At 46.3% G+C, this 20,655-nt stretch overlaps 1 protein-coding gene across 1 annotated transcript in view; it reads right to left on the reverse strand.

The window, feature by feature from the left end:
• The window catches only part of DMC1 (DNA meiotic recombinase 1), a 506,546-nt gene that overhangs the window by 190,121 nt on the left and 295,770 nt on the right, over positions 1-20,655 (reverse strand). The window contains exons 9-10 of the mRNA XM_030210749.1: positions 17,136-17,227; positions 2,931-3,004 (exon numbers count right to left, since the gene is read on the reverse strand). Of these exons, the coding sequence (XP_030066609.1) occupies positions 2,931-3,004; positions 17,136-17,227 (166 nt within the window). The remainder of the gene's footprint in view (positions 1-2,930; positions 3,005-17,135; positions 17,228-20,655) is intronic.

Consider the following 20,655-nt stretch of genomic DNA (forward strand, 5'->3'; position numbering starts at 1 on the left):
CCACTGATTAATGGCACCCAAGACATCAAGCATACCAGCAATTCAGAAAAAGTCCTTTTTTAACTCCTGCAGTTGGGCTTCCTCCACTGAGAACCTGATGTATTGCCTGGCACAATTTTTCAGGGCTTGCAGTACCTGCGTCAGAAGTCTAGAGATGGTAGACTAGTCCACACTGCTGGAACTCCCTAACACATGCTGTAAGGTTCCTGTGCCAAGGAGAGTCAGCAGCTTCACCAACCCCGGTACTACATGGGACAGAGATGTAGGAGGATTGATATCAGCTCTGATGTTCCCATAATAGTTCCAATATAGCTATTTTGGTCAAATGATAATCATCCTTCATTTTTTTTGTCTGCTATATCTTCCAAGGACACCCGTGTGCAATACATAAGCCATCGTAGACAGACATCCAAAGGTCTTATCAGTGGCTGCCATACCTCCCTCTTTTCCTCATTGTCCTCTCTTCTCTGCTCACCATCTTCATACTCCTGTAGAAAGTGCAGGAAGAAACCTCCATCCATATCTCCAGTTGCAGCAGAATGCATGCACAAGGTACACGTGCAAAACAGACACGCAAGATATACATACTTATCACAGCACAAGAGAAACGCACTTGTAAGAACGAGTTTTATTGTAGCAAAGGTCTATAGCGAGAGATCCTGCCGTAAAGCAAACCACTTTTCTCATGCATCATAGACAGATGTCATATGTGTGCATCAGGATCTTTCTTTCTTTTTTTTTGTTGTTCCATTACATTTTTCTGTACTGTTCTGAGCGGAAAACAAACATATAATACACGCACATGAAATGTGCAGGTACAATTAAAAATTTCAAGAAAACCACTCCATCAAGAAGCTGACCTTTCACATGCAATGCAACCTCAAACCTGCTGGGAAAATGTGAATGTTACAGGTAGGCACTCCCTTCTGTGCATTGCATGGAAACGTCTGTGCATAGTAATGAGCTCGTGTTTATAAATTTGCATTGCATTTTTGGTCGTGAATGGTAAAAGCACTGTCAAAAACCTTTGTGCATTAGTTGCAATATAACATATGCTCAAAACGGGCTAAAACTAGTCTAAATGAAATGTTACAAGCCCAGTAAGTTTGAGCATTGGCTCCTGACTGAGGAGAATGGAATATAACATGGGAACACCTGCACCTGCTCAGAAAACCTAGAGGTTTGTGAGCTCTGGGACAGCAGATTCTCTTGGCTCTGTTCAGTAATATAACCATTTCTGTGAACTGTAGGTCCTGCTGTTTACAGAGAAAGCCTATTACAGGTAAGCAACTATGTTTTTTCTGAGTGTAAAACAGGCTTAACAAGAGGAAATAGCTTTATAAAATTACCCCCAATATGTAGTGCTTCAAATTTGCATAAATATCAGAGACTGAAAGACAAAAGAATAAGTTGAGGGTGAGAAGGAGTAAGCCAAGAATAGAATCTTTGGAGTGCCCACATTTCAGTGCCACTTGTGTGGGTGAATGTACAGAATATCTGCATGCTCATGGGTAGATGTACACTTGTGTGCATAAGTGGCACCAAAATATTTAAGCACTATTTTGTAAGGATGCATGTAAATGCAAAGGAGGCATTCACATGGGCAGAGCATGGGAGAGACATGGGTGGTGCTGCTACTTACACATGCCACTTAAGCTGCATGTGCTCTTTTGCATTTAGGAGCACTTAGTTACACCAAGTCTATGGCTAGACTTTAGGCTCCTCGATACTGGGTTATGCTCATATTCTATAATGGCATCTGGGCACCCAGGTGCCAATATAGAATAGGCTTTCACCATGTGGCCTCAGGGTGCCTAAGGAGGTGCTCACTTATAGAATTATCTCCTTAATGTACAATAGTCTATGAATAAAAAGAAAACTCACCACACAAAAAGTCAAGCAAGAAATTTACCAGGAAAGGAAGGTGCTAAGGACCACATACAAGGTAGTCCAATCCAGATAAAAAGTAATCTGTGTGAAAATTACCACTAAGGAGCTGATGATCAAATTCCCCACTATTTTGAATGCGGCACCCCAGGAGGAGGGGAGTGCTAACTCCTCCTCCCTTCTCAAGGTAAGGGGGGTTTGGGGGCACTAGGCTACCAGGGCGGGTGGGGGTATGGTTGCCCACTGGGCCACCAGGGACAGTTTTTTTGGTGTTGGGAGGGATATGGGGGGATAGAGGATCACAGGACCTCCAGCCCTCTATCCCCTTGTGTCGGGGGGGGGGGGGGGGGGTTGGGGGCTGGAAATCCATTGGACCTCCAGCCCCCTAAGTCCAGTGGGTGGAAGGTTTAGGAGGGCTACAGGTCCACTGTACCTCCAGTCCCCCTGTTCCTTTGTGTCAGGGGTAGGGGGCTGGGAAGAAGGGAGAAAGCCACTGGGCCACAAGGGAAACTTGTATGGGGGGGGGGGGGCTGGAAGTCCACTTGACCTCTGGCTTCTTGTGTGAGGGGGGGTAGGTATCCACCAGACACCCAGGACTGACAGTGACATCCCAGGCTGCCTGGCTTGGTCAGGGGAGGAGGGGAAGGAAGAAAGGAGAGGAGCTTTAATCCTAATGCCAGCTCTAAGCTGTGTAGGGTTAAGGTGGTATTCCATCCATATGATCAGAGCACTGTGCTCTCATCATATGGGCAGAATACTGCAGAGCTCATTTAAATATCATTCAAACAAGTTCTGCAGTATTTCGTGGCTTGGGCATTGTTTGCTGCACCAGACCCCTCTGGTCAATGTGCGCTGATAAATGCGGGTGGCTAGAAGCCTCTAGCTCCCGCACTTACCTTTGATCATTGGCGCATAAGTTTGAGAAGAGCTAGGAAAGAGTCAAATGAAGTATGTTGTGCAGAACCAGATTGAAAGAGGTATACATTAAAGTTAATTAAATTAACATCCATAGAGATGTGGTATAAAAGTTGTAAAGTATCTACCAAGAGTTTGAAAATCCCTGCTTCTTCATGGAATTTAGCAGCTACATAATCCAACATCTCCATCTGGTGTTCACCTAGGGAAGAGTATAACAGTCAATGTGTGGAACAGAAAAGAAGGAAACAGAAGTTTAAGGGCAAATATTAGATGCATGGATGCTGGGCAAAGCCACACGACAAAGCAGTGGTCCTGAACACAGTTTCTGGCATACACCCAGGCACAACAGATATGCATAAATTGAATTTGCACATAATGACAGTGCATTTAAATCCATCTCTGACATATTATTATTAAGCGATTGCTACATACCTGTAGAAGGTATTCTCCGAAGACAGCAGGCTGATTGTTCTCACGAATGGGTGACGTCCATGGCAGCCCCTCCGATCGGAGATCTTCATTAGCAACAGCGTTTGCTAGCCCTCGCGTGCGCAATCACACTGCGCATGCGCGACCGTCTTCCCGCCCGAACCGGCTCGTGTCCGTCAGTCCAATACATAGCCAAGACAAAGACAAGGGAAGACACAACTCCAAAGGGGAGACGGGCGGGTTTGTGAGAACAATCAGCCTGCTGTCCTCGGACCTTCTACAGGTATGTAGCATTCGCATTCTCTGAGGACAAGCAGGCTGCTTGTTCTCACGAATGGGGTAATCCCTAGCCCCCAGGCTCACTCAAAACAACAAACAGGGTCAATTGGGCCTCGCAACGGCGAGGACATAACTGAGATTGACCTAAACTTAACCAACTAACTGAGAGTGCAGCCTGGAACAGAATGAAAATGGGCCTAGGGGGGTGGAGTTGGATTCTAAACCCCCTAACAGATTCTGCAGCACTGACTGCCCGAACAGACTGTCGCGTCGGGTATCCTGCTGAAGGAAGTAATGAGATGTGAATGTGTGGATGGATGACCACGTCGCAGCCTTGCAAATCTCTTCAATAGTGGCTGACTTCAAGTGGGCCACTGACGCTGCCATGGCTCGAACACTATGAGCCGTGACATGACCCTCAAGAGTCAGCCCAATCTGGGCGTAAGTGAAGGAAATGCAATCTGCAGGCCAATTGAATATGGTGCGTTTCCCGACAGCCACTCCCCTTCTGTTGGGATCAAAAGAAACAAACAATTGGGCGGACTGTCTGTGGGGCTGTGTCCGCTCCAGATAGAAGGCCAATGCTCGTTTGCAGTCCAATGTGTGTAGCTGACGTTCAACAGGGTGGGTATGAGGACAGGGAAAGAATGTTGGCAAGACAATTGATTGGTTCAGATGGAACTCAGACACCACCTTCGGCAAGAACCTAGGGTGAGTACGGAGGACTACTCTGTTATGATGAAATTTGGTATAAGGAGCATGAGCTACCAAGGCTTGAAGCTCACTGACTCTGCGAGCTGAAGTAACAGCCACCAAGAAAATGACCTTCCAGGTCAAGTACTTCAGATGGCATGAATTCAGTGGCTCAAAAGGAGGTTTCATCAGCTGGGTGAGAACGACATTGAGATCCCATGACACTGTAGGAGGTTTGACAGGGGGCTTTGACAAAAGCAAACCTCTCATGAAGCGAACAACTAAATGCTGTCCAGAGATAGGCTTACCTTCCACACGGTAATGGTATGCACTAATCGCACTAAGATGAACTCTTACAGAGTTGGTCTTAAGACCAGACTCTGACAAGTGCAGAAGGTATTCAAGCAGGGTCTGTGTAGGACAAGAGCGAGGATCTAGGGCCTTGCTGTCACACCAGACGGCAAACCTCCGCCATAGAAAGAAGTAACTCCCAAGGAGGCAAAATCTACGCTCTCAATATCCAGGCCGTGAGAGCCAGGGACTGGAGGTTGGGATGCAGAAGCGCACCCTCATTCTGAGTAATGAGGGTTGGAAAACACTCCAATCTCCACGGTTCTTCGGAGGACAACTCCAGAAGGAGAGGGAACCAGATCTGATGCGGCCAGAAAGAAGCGATCAGAATCATCGTGCCTCGGTCTTGCCTGAGTTTCAGCAAAGTCTTCCCCACCAAAGGTATGGGAGGATAAGCATATAAGAAGCCTTCCCCCCAAATCCAGGAGAAAGGCATCCGACGCTAGTCTGCCGTGGGCCTCAAGTCTGGAACAGAACTGAGGGACCTTGTGGTTGGCTCGGGTAGGAAGGGGGGAAGGCCGACAGTCGCTCAAAAGAGCATGGTTCGGGATAAGGTATCTTTCAAAGATATCACCATAACAGGGAAGATAGAGTATCCTGATAGTGAGGTTGCAAAAGAGATTGTAGTAGATCGGGTATCTTTAAATAACAATAAAAATCAGACAAAAGATTGCCAATTAATACTGTCAAGTACTAAGCATGATGTACTTAGGAACAACAAACATAGTTTGAAATGTCTATATGCGAATGCCAGGAGCCTAAGAAATAAGATGGGGGAGTTAGAATATATTGCACTAAATGAAAAATTAGATATAATAGGCATCTCTGAGACCTGGTGGAAGGAGGATAACCAGTGGGACACTGTCATACCGGGGTACAAATTATATCGTAGTGATAGGGTGAATCGGATTGGTGGAGGGGTAGCATTGTATATTAACGAGAGCCTGGAATCAAATAGATTGAAAATTCTGCAGGAAGCAAAACACTCCTTGGAATCACTGTGGATTGAAATTCCATGTGCAAAGGGGAAAAGGATAGTGATAGGAGTGTACTACCGTCCGCCTGGCCAGGACGAACAGACGGATGCGGAAATGTTAAAGGAAATCAGGGACGCAAACAAACTGGGCAACACAATAATAATGGGGGATTTCAATTACCCGCATATAGACTGGGGTAATGTAACATCTGTACACGCAAGGGACATAAGATTTCTTGATGAAATCAAGGACAGCTTCATGGAACAGCTAGTTCAGGAGCCGACAAGAGAAGGAAAAATACTAGACTTAGTCCTTAGTGGTGCTCATGATCTAGTGCAGGGGGTAACGATACGAGGGCCGCTTGATAACAGTGATCATAATATGATCGGTTTTGATATTGGCATTGAAGGAAGTGAAACTAGGAAATCAAGTACGCTAGCGTTTAACTATAGAAAAGGTGATTACGACAAAATGAGAAAAATGGTGAAAAAAAGACTGAAAGGAGCAGCTCGCAGAGTAAAAAACTTGCATCAGGCGTGGATGCTGTTTAAAAACACCATCCTGGAGGTTCAGGACAAATATATTCCACGTATTAGAAAAAAGGGAAAAAAGACTAAACGTCAGCCGGCGTGGCTAAACAGTAAGATAAAGGAAATCATTAGAGCCAAAAAACAATCCTTCAGAAAGTGGAGAAGAGAACCAACTGAAAGTAACAGGATAGATCATAAGGAATGCCAAGCCAAATGCAAAGCGGAGATAAGGAGGGCAAAAAAGGACTTTGAGAAGAAATTAGCGTTGGAAGCAAAAATACATAGTAAAAACTTTTTTAGATACATTAAAAGCAGGAAACCGGCCAAAGAGTCGGTTGGGCCGCTGGACGAAAATGGTGTTAAAGGGGCGATCAAGGAGGACAAAGCCGTAGCGGAGAAATTAAATGAATTCTTTGCTTCGGTCTTCACCGAGGAGGATTTGGGGGGGACACCGGTGCCGGAAAGAATATTTGAAGCGGGGGAGTCGGAGAAACTAAACAAATTCTCTGTAACCTTGGAGGATGTAATGGGTCAGTTCAGCAAGCTGAAGAGTAGTAAATCACCGGGACCTGATGGTATTCATCCCAGAGTATTAATAGAACTAAAAAATGAACTTGCGGAGCTACTGTTAGAAATATGCAATCTGTCCCTAAAATCGAGTGTAATACCGGAAGACTGGAGGGTAGCCAATGTTACTCCGATTTTTAAGAAAGGTTCCAGAGGAGATCCGGGAAATTATAGACCGGTGAGTCTGACGTCGGTGCCGGGCAAGATGGTGGAGGCTATTATTAAGAATAAAATTGCAGAGCATATACAAAAACATGGACTGATGAGACAAAGTCAGCACGGATTTAGTGAAGGGAAGTCTTGCCTCACCAATCTAATGCATTTTTTTGAGGGGGTAAGCAAACATGTGGACAATGGGGAGCCGGTTGATATTGTATATCTGGATTTTCAGAAGGCGTTTGACAAAGTGCCGCACGAAAGACTCCTGAAGAAATTGCAGAGTCATGGAATCGGAGGTAGGGTATTATTATGGATTAAGAACTGGTTGAAAGATAGGAAGCAGAGAGTAGGATTGCGTGGCCAGTATTCTCAGTGGAGGAGGGTAGTTAGTGGGGTCCCGCAGGGGTCTGTGCTGGGTCCGTTGCTTTTTAATGTATTTATAAATGACCTAGAGATGGGAATAACTAGTGAGGTAATTAAATTCGCCGATGACACAAAATTATTCAGGGTCGTCAAGTCGCAGGAGGAATGTGAACGATTACAGGAGGACCTTGCGAGACTGGGAGAATGGGCGTGCAAGTGGCAGATGAAGTTCAATGTTGACAAGTGCAAAGTGATGCATGTGGGTAAGAGGAACCCGAATTATAGCTACGTCTTGCAAGGTTCCGCGTTAGGAGTTACGGATCAAGAAAGGGATCTGGGTGTCGTCGTCGATGATACGCTGAAACCTTCTGCTCAGTGTGCTGCTGCGGCTAGGAAAGCGAATAGAATGTTGGGTGTTATTAAGAAGGGTATGGAGTCCAGGTGTGCGGATGTTATAATGCCGTTGTATCGCTCCATGGTGCGACCGCACCTGGAGTATTGTGTTCAGTACTGGTCTCCGTATCTCAAAAAAGATATAGTAGAATTGGAAAAGGTACAGCGAAGGGCGACGAAAATGATAGTGGGGATGGGACGACTTTCCTATGAAGAGAGGCTGAGAAGGCTAGGGCTTTTCAGCTTGGAGAAGAGACGGCTGAGGGGAGATATGATAGAAGTGTATAAAATAATGAGTGGAATGGATCGGGTGGATGTGAAGCGACTGTTCACGCTATCCAAAAATACTAGGACTAGAGGGCATGAGTTGAAGCTACAGTGTGGTAAATTTAAAACGAATCGGAGAAAATTTTTCTTCACCCAACGTGTAATTAGACTCTGGAATTCATTGCCGGAGAACGTGGTACGGGCGGTTAGCTTGACGGAGTTTAAAAAGGGGTTAGATAGATTCCTAAAGGACAAGTCCATAGACCGCTATTAAATGGACTGGAAAAATTCCTCATTTTTAGGTATAACTTGTCTGGAATGTTTTTACGTTTGGGGAGCGTGCCAGGTGCCCTTGACCTGGATTGGCCACTGTCGGTGACAGGATGCTGGGCTAGATGGACCTTTGGTCTTTCCCAGTATGGCACTACTTATGTACTTATGTACTTATGTAGCAAAGAGATCCACCAAAGGGGTGCCCCACGCTTGGAAGATCTCGTGTACCACCTTGGAATTGAGGGACCACTCGTGAGGTTGCATGATCCTGCTCAATCTGTCGGCCAGACTGTTGTTTACGCCTGCCAGATATGTGGCCTGAAGACACATGCCGTATCGGCGAGCCCAAAGCCACATTCTGACGGCCTCCTGACACAGAGGGCGAGATCCAGAGCCCCCCTGCTTGTTGATGTAATACATGGCAAGCTGGTTGTCTGTCTGAATTTGAATAATTTGATGGGACAGCAGATCCCTAAAAGCCCTTACAGCGTTCCAGACCGCTCGTAACTCCAGGAGATTGATCTGTAGACCTTATTCCTGGAGGGACCAACTCCCTTGGGTGTGAAGCCCATCGACATGAGCTCCCCATCCCAGGACAGACGCATCCGTCGTCAGCACTTTTTGCGGCTGAGTTTAGAAGGGACGTCCCAGAGACAAATTGGACTGAACTGTCCACCACTGCAGGGATTGAAGAAAACTGGTGGACAGCTGGACTACATCCTCTAGATCCCCAGTAGCTTGGTACCACTGGGAAGCTAGGGTCCATTGAGCAGATCTCATGTGAAGATGGGCCATGGGAGTCACATGAACTGTGGAGGCCATGTGGCTGAGCAATCTCAACATCTGCCGAGCTGTGATCTGCTGAGACGCCCGTACCCAGGAAACGAGGGACTGAAGATTGTCGGCCCTCGTTTCCGGGAGTTAGGCACGAGCTGTCTGAGAATCCAGCAGAGCTCCTATAAATTCGAGTTTTTGAACTGGAAGAAGGTGGGACTTTGGATAATTTATCACAAACCCTAGCAGCTCCAGGAGTCGAATAGTCATCTGCATGGACTGTAGGGCTCCTGCCTCTGAGGTGTCCTTCACCAGCCAATCGTCAAGGTAAGGGAACACGTGCACTCCCAGTCTGCGTAGAGACGCCACTATGACAGCCAGGCATTTTGTGAACACCCTGGGCGCGGAGGCGAGATCAAAGGGTAGCACGCAATACTGAAAGTGTCGTGTTCCCAGCCGTAATCGAAGATACTGTCTGTGAGCTGGCAGTATCGGAATATGCGTGTAAGCATCCTTTAAGTCCAGAGAGCATAGCCAATCGTTTTCCTGAATCATGGGAAGAAGGGTGCCCAGCGAAAGCATCCTGAACTTTTCTTGAACCAGACATTTGTTCAGGGCCCTTAGGTCTAGGATGGGACGCATCCCCCCTGTTTTCTTTTCCACAAGGAAGTACCTGGAATAGAATCCCAGCCCTTCTTGCCCCGGTGGCACGGGCTCGACCGCATTGGCGCTGAGAAGGGCGGAGAGTTCCTCTGCAAGTACCTGCTTGTGCTGGAAGCTGAAGGACTGAGCTCCCGGTGGGCAATTTGGAGGCTTTGTGACCAAATTGAGGGCGTATCCTAGCCGGACTATTTGGAGAACCCACTGGTCAGAGGTTATGAGACGCCACCTTTGGTGAAAAAATTTTAACCTCCCCCCCGACCAGTAGATCGTCCGGCACAGACATTGTGATTGCGGCTATGCTCTGCTGGAGCCAGTCAAAAGCCCGCCCCATGATTTTGCTGGGGAGCTGCAGGGGCCCTGTGCAGGCGCACGCTGTTGATGAGAACGAGCGCGCTGGGGTTTGGCCTGGGCAGCAGGAAGGATTGTATCTACACTTATTAGAAGAATAGGTAACAGTCCTCCTTCCCCCATAAAAACGTCTACCAGTTGAGGTAGATGCTGAAGGCGTCTGGCTGGAGAATTTGTCGAAAGCGGAGTCCCGCTGGTGGAGCTGTTCTACCACCTGTTCGACTTTTTCTCCAAAAATGTTATCCCCCGGCAAGGAGAGTCCGCTATCCACTGCTGGAGCCTATTCTCCAGGTCAGAGGCACGCAGCCATGAGAGTCTGCGCATCACCACACCTTGAGCAGCAGCCCTGGACACGACATCAAAAGTATCGTAAACACCCCTGGCCAGGAATTTACAACACGCCTTCAGCTGCCCTGACCACCTGCTGAAAAGGCTTGGCTTGTTCAGAAGGGAGCTTGTCCACAAAGTCCGCCAACTGCCGCACAATGTTCTGCATATGAATGCTCGTGTAGAGCTGGTAGGACTGGATTTTGGCAATGAGCATTGAAGAATGGTAGGCCTTCCTCCCAAAAGAATCCAAGGTTCTAGAGTCTTTGCCCGGGGGTGCCGAAGCATACTCCCCAGAACTCTTGACCTTCTTAAGGGCCAGATCCACCACATCAGAGTCGTGAGGCAACTGAGGCCGCATCAACTCCAGGTCCCCATGGATCCTATACTGGTATTCGATCTTCTTGGGAATATGGGGATTAGTTAACGGCTTCGCCCAGTTCGCCAGCAATGTCTTCTTGAAGACATGATGCATGGGTACTGTGGACGATTCCTTAGGTGGCGAAGGATAGTCCAAAAGCTCAAACATTTCAGCCCTTGGCTCATCCTCCATAACCACAGGGAAGGGAATGGCCGTAGACATTTCCCGGACAAAGGCCGCGAAAGATAGACTCTCGGGAGGAGAAAGCTGTCTTTCAGGAGAGGGAGTGGGATCAGAAGGAAGACCGTTAGACTCCTCATCTGAAAAATATCTGATGTCTTCCTCTGCCTCCCACGAGGCCTCACCATCATTATCGGACACCAGTTCGTGAACTTCTGTGCGAAGCGGTGCCCGCCTCGACTCCGTAGGAACATGTCCACGATGGGAGCGTCGAGAGGAAGACTCCTGTACCGGCGGCGATGAAGCTTTCTCCATCGATGTCGTCGGGTAGTCCATCGATGGAGAAAGCTTCATCGCCGCCGGTAGAGGAGTAGTCCACCTGGGAGGCCGCCGATGCCGTACGGGAGACTTCACCACGGACGAGGGCCCAGCCGTCGGTACCGGCGGCGCAAGCACCCCCGGTACCGGAGAAGGGCGCAACAGCTCTTCCAGGATCCCTGGAAGGATGGCCCTGTGGCTCTCGTTCAAAGTGGCTGTCGAAAGCGGCAAGGAGTCCGGTACCGGTGACGAGCTCAGAATCTGTCCAGGACGCGGAGGCGGTACTAGGCTGTCCACAGGGGAGCACATCAACACCTCCTGAATGGAGGGTGAGCAGTCCTCCCGATGTCGACGCTTGGGTGCCGGTGGCATTGGCGACCCAGAGCTCTCGGTACCACGCCTGGAAGGTGACCGATGACGATGCTTCTTTGCCTTCGCACGAAGCACATCACCCGGTACCGAAGAGGAGGACGTTGAATCCAAACGTCTCCTGTGGGCCGGGTCCGAAAGAGGTCAATCCCGGGGGGCCTGTACCGCAGGAGCCCTCGAGGCAGGCGGAGACCTACTCGAGGGCTCACCGCCACCAGCAGGGAAATGGACAGCCCTCACCTGTGCTCCGGAAGACGAAGCACCCTCTGACGACATCGATACCACTGATGACCTCGGTATGGTAGACGCTGGATCACCGACAGAAGAGCTGGGTACCGCAGACGTCGACGCACCGGGCAATGACCTCGGTACCGAAGATATTGAAGCACCAGAAGAGGAACTGAACAACAGATTACACTGGGCCAATCTCGCTGCCTGAGTCCGCTTCTTCAAGAGAAGGCAGAGATTACAGGCCTGGGGGCGATGCCCGGCCCCCAGACACTGAAGGCACGAAACGTGCCTGTCAGTGAGGGAGATAGTCCGGCTGCACTGGGTGCACTTTTTGAAGCCGCTGGCAGGCTTCGAGGACATGGGTGGAAAAATCACGCCGGTGAAGTCAAAATTCGCAATGATGGCTAAAGGCACCAAAAAATTTAGAAAAAACCCGTACGGGCGGCGAAAAAGACTGCGCCCGACAACGAAAGGAAACTTACGGGAAAAAACTCGATGTAAAGGAAGTTTGTATTTTTTTTTATATACGAAGAGAGACACGACGGAAAAAGAGAAAAACCGGACACTTCCGAACGGAAGAATGCGGCGAAAAGACGCGAGGGGTCTCCTTGGGGCACAGACCGACCGAAAAACAGCTGTCCTGAGCCGCGGAAAAAAGACTGACGAACACGAGCGTGTTCGGGCGGGAAGACGGTCGCACATGCGCAGTGTGCGTGCGCACGCGAGGTCTAGCAAATGCTGTTGCTAGTGAAGATCTCTGATCGGAGGGGCTGCCATGGACGTCACCCATTTGTGAGAACAAGCAGCCTGCTTGTCCTCGGAGAATTATTTTATCATCACGTATTTATCTTTATTGATGAGTAAAGAATTACAACAAACGTAGGCACATCCAACATTCAGATAACAAAAAAATCATGTAGCCAAAACCTCCCTCCCTAATCTCTGACATATTATTGATCTTATATATCCTGAAACTCTCACTGACTGGGTGTATCCAGAGGCCTGGTTTAAGAATCACTGAGTTGAAACAATCTGTATTCAATGTAACAAACATATTTAGTGCGGCTTTTTATGTGTCTTGGCTCTGTCTTAAGTAGCCTACAAGTTCCACATAAAAGGGACTGTGTTATGTGTACCTGTACAATGCTGTAAGAACCTAGAACTGCTGTAGAAATAACAACTAAGTAGTAGTGATGGTAAACTTATGATCTAAACAGAATATCCATGTTTTTAGTCAATAGGTCTACTACATGTCTGAAGCTGGTGAATTAGTTGTGAAGTGATATTTAGACCTCCTCATTCACACAGAGAAAAGTTTTGATATGCAAGACTAGTAGAAAAGAGCACATTTACAGTGTGGACAAAATAGTGTACTTCCCCTTCCTCCGTTTACAAACTCATGGGAGACCTGGTGGAAGGAAACATGGTAAAGTTTGTCTTGTTAGGATGACAGGGGCTGATTATGTGCATATATGTGTCTATCTTGAGTGTGTATGGTGGGGAATAGGTGTATGTCATGGGTAGTGGGGTTTGTGTTTGTGTACCATGAGGGATGTGTAACAGCTACACGGGAACGGGGACAGCAGGAATCCCACAGGGATAGACCCAGGTCCGCGGGGATGGACCCAGGTCTTGCAGGGTTCCCTCGGAGCTGTACAGCGAACCAACCTTTCTTTCCCTCCCTCGAGCCACAGGGTATCCTCCCCCACATATCTCAAGGCAGCTTGGTGGTCTAGTGGCTTCCTAGGGGCAGGAAAGATCCCCACTCTTTTCTGCCCACTGCTGCTGATCCTCATCTCACTGCCACCACTTTTTTAAAATGGCTGCTGAGACTTCCGCGGAAGTCTTGCAAGTCCACCACTTGAAGTATCAGCAGCCATTTTAAAAAAGCAGCAGCAGCGAGATGAGGATATGCAGCAGGAAAGAGTGGGGATCTTTCCTGCCCTGAAGAATCTACTAGACCACCTGGGCTCCTTGAGGTATGTGTGGGGAGGGTACCCAGGGCTAGAGAGGAGGTGGATGGAAGCTGTAAAAAGGGTGAGTGTGAGAGGGAAAAAAAGATTGGTAAGGGGCAAGGAGTTAGATTGAGAACAGGAGAAGGCTATCTAGCCTATTATATGGGTTGAAACAAGTAGGTGGAGATTGTTGTCACACTGGTTCACCTAAAACAATAGCAAATGTTATTTATAACAATAGCAAAAGATTAGAAATAACAGACTGTTTATGCATGGTCCATCTGTGAAAAGTCAAAAGCTGTTCCAGTTGGATAAGCAGTGCCTTAAAAGATGCAGGACAAAATATTTTATTTTTTTACTTGTTTGACAGCTTTTAACTTATGTGAAAGCTTCCCATATATAGATATAAATATTATGAAATCAAAACTGAATATCACTAAAACAGCTTCAAAAATTATTGTAGCTGGTGGAAACAGCACTAAAGACTATATTGTTGTGCTCTTTTACACTGTTCTGTACAATACAAATTTCAGTGAGGATATCCTGTTTACTGATGGGTTCACTGTAATCTGCCTTGAGAAGCCTGGTGTTATAAAGACTGGAAGTAAAATTAAACTCTCATTGGGGTACATGGAATCACATCTTCACCTCATCTGTTTTGTACAAATGGATTATTCTGTTTTGAGCATGTTTCAGGGACAAGTGGTTTTGCTAAGTCAAAATAATAAAAATAAATATTTTATTTTGTGCAGATCTCCTGGGGTGGGAGAGGGCAAGGTGACTGTGGTGGAGTGCGGCAGGGGCTGGGTGGGACGGGATGGAGATTACTTGCAGCGGGGACAGGTTAGATTTCTGTCCTCATGCAACTCTCTAATGTGTAATGTGAGTGTACATGGGGTGTGCCCCTTGGAATATAGGCATTCTGGCCTCTGTCAACCTTAAGCACTCACATCCTTCCCCTCTCACCCTTTCACTCTCTGACCTCTAGCCCCCTGCCCTTCTTCCATTCCTTCCCCCCCTCCACACATTCTTTGTATTTAGCTTATGCCTTTTCAGTAATAGATCATGGTGAATTATATTGGAATGCTATATAAATGCTAAATAGTAGTAGTAGTAGAATACACTAGGTAGTTCCTTGTGACCAGAGGGCTTACAATCTAATATACTCTTCCATCCCTCATTTACTCTTTATTCCCTTCCGTTCATTCCCCTTTCCTCCCTCTGTTTCACTCTCCCTTCATTCCCAATAACCCCCCCCCCCCCCCCACCATCTGCAGCAGCTTCTGACCTTTTTCGTACTTAAAAGGAGGAATATTAGCTGGTGGTGATACCAGCCAGTGCCTGCTAGCAACAGAAAGGAAGGGGTGCTGCAGCTGCCAAGACAGAAGCTGTGGGATTAGTAGAAGCCTTTCCCATTACTGTGGTTTCAGTCCTGCGGCAGTGGCCCTTCCTTCCTATTGCTTGCAGACATTTTGGCATGGTCAAGGCCTACCATGTCTTCTGCCAGGGGGGGTTAGAGTCCTCGCTTGCTCATTAAAGATAGGGACTCCAACTTCTGCAGTGGCACAGTCACACCTCTTGGAGTGGAAGAGCCTGATTTATCTGCCATCGACTCTTTCTGGGAATGCATAGATTTGTTTGAACAAGTATAAACAAACCTGTGCATACAGATGAAAAGATGGAACCTACCCAACGGGTGCTATCATTTGTGTGAAATGAGCCTAAAAATAATAAAAGAAAAATGAAGCAGCAAATATCCAATCACTATCCTGAGTTTTGAATTCTGTTTTGTCTGTTGTAGGCGGCCATTTCAAACCAGCATTTCAGCTCAGTCCAACAAAAAAATTGGACAAGTTGAAATGACTCCCCAGTTGGGTATAATGGAAAAAAACAAAGTTACTTACCTGTAGCAGATGTTCTGTAAGGGCAGTAGGACTTAAATTCTCATTCCTAGGTGATGTCACCAACAGAGCTCAGAGTGGAAAACAGTATCTCAATAACTTTTTATAGAAGTGTTTGAGCCATCTCACCATGCATGAGCAACCATTCCCACCTGCTGCTGTCATGTGGTACATTCTTAGTCTGTTACTAGCTAAAGGAACACAACTCATGGGGAGGTGGGAGGGTTGTAAGGATTCAAGTCATGCTGTCCTTGGACAACACTTGCTACAGTTAAGTAACTTTGTTTTCTTTGAGTACAAACAGGACTATGAATCCTCACTCATGATACTCCCTAGCTAGTCATGTTAGGACTCCTGTTCTAGACAGTAGTGGGATGTGAATGTGTGGACAGATGTCCATGTTGCAGCTCTGCAAATCTCAAAGGAGGCTGATCTTAAGTGTGCTGACATAGCCATAGCGCGGACATTACGAGCCGCTGGGTATAAGTGAAGGAAATGTAGTCTGCTAGCCAATTGGAAAGTGTGTTTGCCAATGACAGCCTCCATTCTGTTTGGGTCAAAAGAAATTAAAAGCTGCATTGACTTTCTATGGGTTTTAGTAGGCTCCAGTGCAGCTCCTAGATCCATGTAAACCAATGTTTCCAATGCAGATGGATTGGTCTTATGACCATATAGTTTTTCTCTCTGTTATTCTCTACCACAGATCCTTTGCTTTAACATTTGTGAACAGAAAATACAATGACAGGGATCATGGTTGGCATTGCAGGCATTATAAATGGGTATTTGTAATAGATATGGTCCTGTAGCACTGGGAACACCTATTGGAGTCTTCTTTTGGTACATATTATCCAGAAAAATAGCCACAATGAAATCAGACGACTTAATGGTGACAAAAATCCTGGCCGTGGCTCAAGGCCAAAAGTGTCCTGCACTAAGCTGATGTGGATAAAGGAAAACAAAACACCTAAATCCTGGCAAAAAGTCTAAGGAACTATCAGGTAGGCATGAAAGACCAAGCGACAGCGGCAGGACTTACACATTTTTATCAAAAATAAGTTTTGAAGCACTGAGGCAACTGTAATGATAAAATGGGTTTGATCGATTCCACATTAAAAATTAGACTGAGGAGGTCCTGCGTGACTGTGGCAAGTGGGAATGGGTGTGGGTGCACACTGAGATGGCCCAAATGCTTCTAGAAAAAGTAGCTGGGGTATTGTTTCCCATGCTGGGCTTGGGTGGTTACGCCACCCATGAGTGTGGATTCATAGTCCTGCTTGTCCTTGGAGAAAACAAGTGCCACAAATGACATCATCCACAACAGCTTCAAACTGTTGCATGCAGGTGTGACCCTGACACCACTGCCAGTCCACATCAGTCAGCAACTAGTGCAGCTGTCTGTGACAGATGTCCTTTATAATTTGTATCAGAGTTTTTAACGTTGCAGAGCTCATGCCACAAAATACAAACTTTAAGGTTTTCAGAATTTTACATTGGCACTTCCTGGTTTCCCCCATCTTCACTGATATGCATTTCAAAGAATGCAGAGAATGGGACAGTGTTGCCAAACATAAGTGCCCATAGTGCAAAGCTATTCTGGGGACATATCTCTGGGAGTATCTTACTTGTGTACGCTCGTGCATACAACACATTATCTAGCACGGCATCATGATCTACACTGAAACGGTCTGCAATGTCACGGAGGCGGTCAGGACGGCTGCAATGAGACAGAGTTAAGGAAATGCCAACATGAACACAGCTGCTGCCTTTACTTCATTTAAGGGCAGCAATCACTAATTACAGTCATGTGGAGGGCAATTCTGTAAGAGGGCACCTATTTTTAGAACCTATTCTGCAAAGAAAAATAGGTACCTACTTTTCTTGATAGAATACTAGCATAATAGGCGAAAGAATATATTTTTAGGCGCAAGCACTTACATCAGCCATACAGTGTATAAATCAAAATACTCTATAATATACTCAGGTACTGCCCAAACTGTGCCTATGTAAACACCCATCTGCAAAGTGTATGCTATCACACATTAGGGTATACTTACAGAAACAGGCACACAAAGAGGCAATTAGTAGGTCTCATTTCTGTATAGTCATTTTTATAAGCAAGGAGCAACACTGTTCTACAGGATCCTTAGGGATCAGCAAAATCACTATTTATAGATGTTTGTCTTAGATTGGATTTATGTGAAAATATTTAAGGTATTTCTTACATTTTGTGAATATTTCTCAGAGATAAAAACAAATTCATTGGTTGAAAACATGTCTGTTTCCATATAAGACTGTCAAAGAGAGAGAGTATCAGAAGCAGCAAGATAATTTCAAATGCAAATTTGTATTTTTATCAACCTCCCACGCATGCTCAGCTGACTCATATTCCTATAATCAGATCTGTACTCATTCAACTGATGGGAGAAGAATCTGTAAGGCACAACTGGCCTAAGGACATTATGGGATATTTTTCCATCTAAAATGACCATACTTTGTAACATTTAGGAAAAGGGGAGAAGGTGTTACCAATAGGTTGGGACAAATTGTGAGAATCTGTTTAGATTCATTTCTTTTGGAACACCACAGAAACAATATGCAGACATGTCAGATCACAAACAGCTAAGGTACTGTTTTTGCTCTGTGTTAAGATAAAAACAGCAATCTGTTAGAAAATTGCTAATTTAAAGGGCAATGTAATAAAACAGAAGCAAAACATGCAAAAAAAAAATTAACGTACATAAACTAACTCGTGTTTAAAAAACTCATATTTAATTCATGTTAAAAGGTTATCTCTTGATTCAGTAAGCAGACAGTATGCAAAGGTGAAAAAGTGTATAAAAAGCTGAGCAAAAGAACCTGTTAATTCCCTTTCCATTAGTGCTTCCAGACTAGTCCAGTTGAGCGAGTTATGTCTCTCTGCCAGCAAATGGAGACAGAAAAAAGTTCAAAAGCAAACTTTATTCCCCTTATATCAGGTTGGTGCTGCATTCAGCTCACTCCTCAGGATCCTATGGCAAAAATAACTAAAGGCAGTTGTTATCTTTAGTCTTCAATTCACCATAATTAAACTGATGCAGGACCTACTAGTTCAAGCTATCGTGTTGTCTTCTTTAGATCTCTGTAACCTCTTGCATGTTGGCTGCACTGAAAAGCGAAGATACTTATCTGTAGCAGGTATTCTCCGAGAACAGCAGGCTTCTTATTCTCACAAGCGGGTAGACGCCAATCTGCATCGCCTGGTCTGGCATTTATGTCATAGAAAAAACTAGAGTTTTGAAGAGCATGAACTGAGCTCCACCACACATGCGCGAGTGCTTTCCCGCCTGCCATGTGAACGCGAATCTCTCAGTTTAATACTAAAACAAAACCAAATAAAAATATGCAAGGAGACAACTCCAAGGGGCAGTGGGTGGGATTGTGAGAATAAGAAGCCAGCTGTCCTTGGAGAATACCTGCTACAGGTGAGTATCTTTGCTGTCTCCAAGGACAATCAGGCTTGCCTATTCTCACAAGTAGGGAATCCTTAGCATCCAGGCTCACCCAAAACAACAAACATTGGTTAATTGGGCCTCACAACGGCAAGGACTTAAAGCAGATTAACCTGAAACTATATACAAACTGAATGAGAGTGCAGCCTGGAACAGAATAAAACTGGCCTAGGAGGGTGGAGTTGGATTCTAGACCCCAGATTCTGCAACACTGACTGCCCAAACCGACTGTCGCGCCAGGTATCCTGCTCAAGGCAGTAGTGAGCTGTGAATGTGTGGACTGAAGACCATGTCACAGCCTTGCAAATCTCTTCAATAGAGGCTAACTTCAAGTGGGCTGACATCACCTTTCAAGGTCAGCCCAGCCTGGGCATAAGTGAAAGAAATGCAATCTGCCAGCCAATTGGATATGGTGCCTTTCCCGAAGGTGACCCCCATCCTTGGGATCAACAGAAACAAAAAGTTGGGCAAACTGTCTGTGGGGCTTCGTCAGCTCCATGTAAAAGGCCAATGCTCTCTTGCAGTCCAAGGTGTGCAAGCTGCTTTCGCCAGGATGGGCATGACGTCAGGGAAAGAATCTTGGCAAGACAATCAACAGGTTCAGGTGGAACTCCGACACCACCTTTGGCAGGAACTTAGGGTACGTGCGGAGAACTACTCTGTTGTGATGAAATTTAGTATAAGGTGCATCCACTACTAAAGCCTGAATCTCAATGACCCTACAAGTTGAAGTAACAGCCACCAAGAAAACGACCGTCTTCGTCAAGTACTTCAGGTGGCAGGAATTCAGTGGCTCAAAAGGAGCTTTCATCAGCTGGGTGAGAACGACGTTGAGATCCTATGACACTGGTGGAGATTTGACAGGAGGCGTTGACAAAAGCAAATCTCTCATAAAGCGAACAACTAAATGCTGTCCAGAGATAGGCTTACCTTCTACATGTTTATCATAAGCACTAATTGCACTAATGTGAACCCTTACTGAGTTGGTCTTGCGACCAACTCTGATAAGTGTAAAAGGTATTCAAGCAGGGTCTCTGTAGAGCAAGTAAGGGGATCTATGGCCCTGCTCTCACACCAGATGGCAAACCTCCTCCATTTATAAGAGTAGCACCTCTTAGTGGAATCTGTACTGGAAACCAACAAGACCCGGGAGACACCCTCCGAAAGACCCAAGGAAGCAAATTCTAGACTCTCAACATCCAAGTTATGAGAGCCAGAGACTGTAGGTTAGGATGAAAAGTGACCCCTTGTTCTGTGTGATGAAGGTCAGAAAACACTCCAATCTCCACGGTTCTTCGAAGGACAATTCCAGAAGAGGGAACTAAATCGGACACGGCCAAAACGGCAAGATCAGTATCATGGTTCCGTGTCTTGCTCGAGTTTCAACAAAGTCTTTCCCACTAGAGGTATCGGAGGATATGCATACAGAAGGCCTGTCCCCCAATTGAGAAGGAAGGCATTTGATGCTAGCCTGCTATGGGCCTGAAGCCTGGAACAGAACCGAAGGACCTTATGGTTGATCTGAGTGGCAAAAAGATCCACCAAGGGGGTGCCTCATGCTTGGAAGATCTTGCGGGCTACGCCCATATGATGAGACAACTCTTGTGGTTGCATTATCCTGCTCAGCCTGTCGGCCAGGTTGTTTACACCAGCC

This window comes from Microcaecilia unicolor, chromosome 1 (assembly GCF_901765095.1).
Source record: "Microcaecilia unicolor chromosome 1, aMicUni1.1, whole genome shotgun sequence".
In the NCBI taxonomy this organism is placed as follows: Eukaryota; Metazoa; Chordata; class Amphibia; order Gymnophiona; family Siphonopidae; genus Microcaecilia; species Microcaecilia unicolor.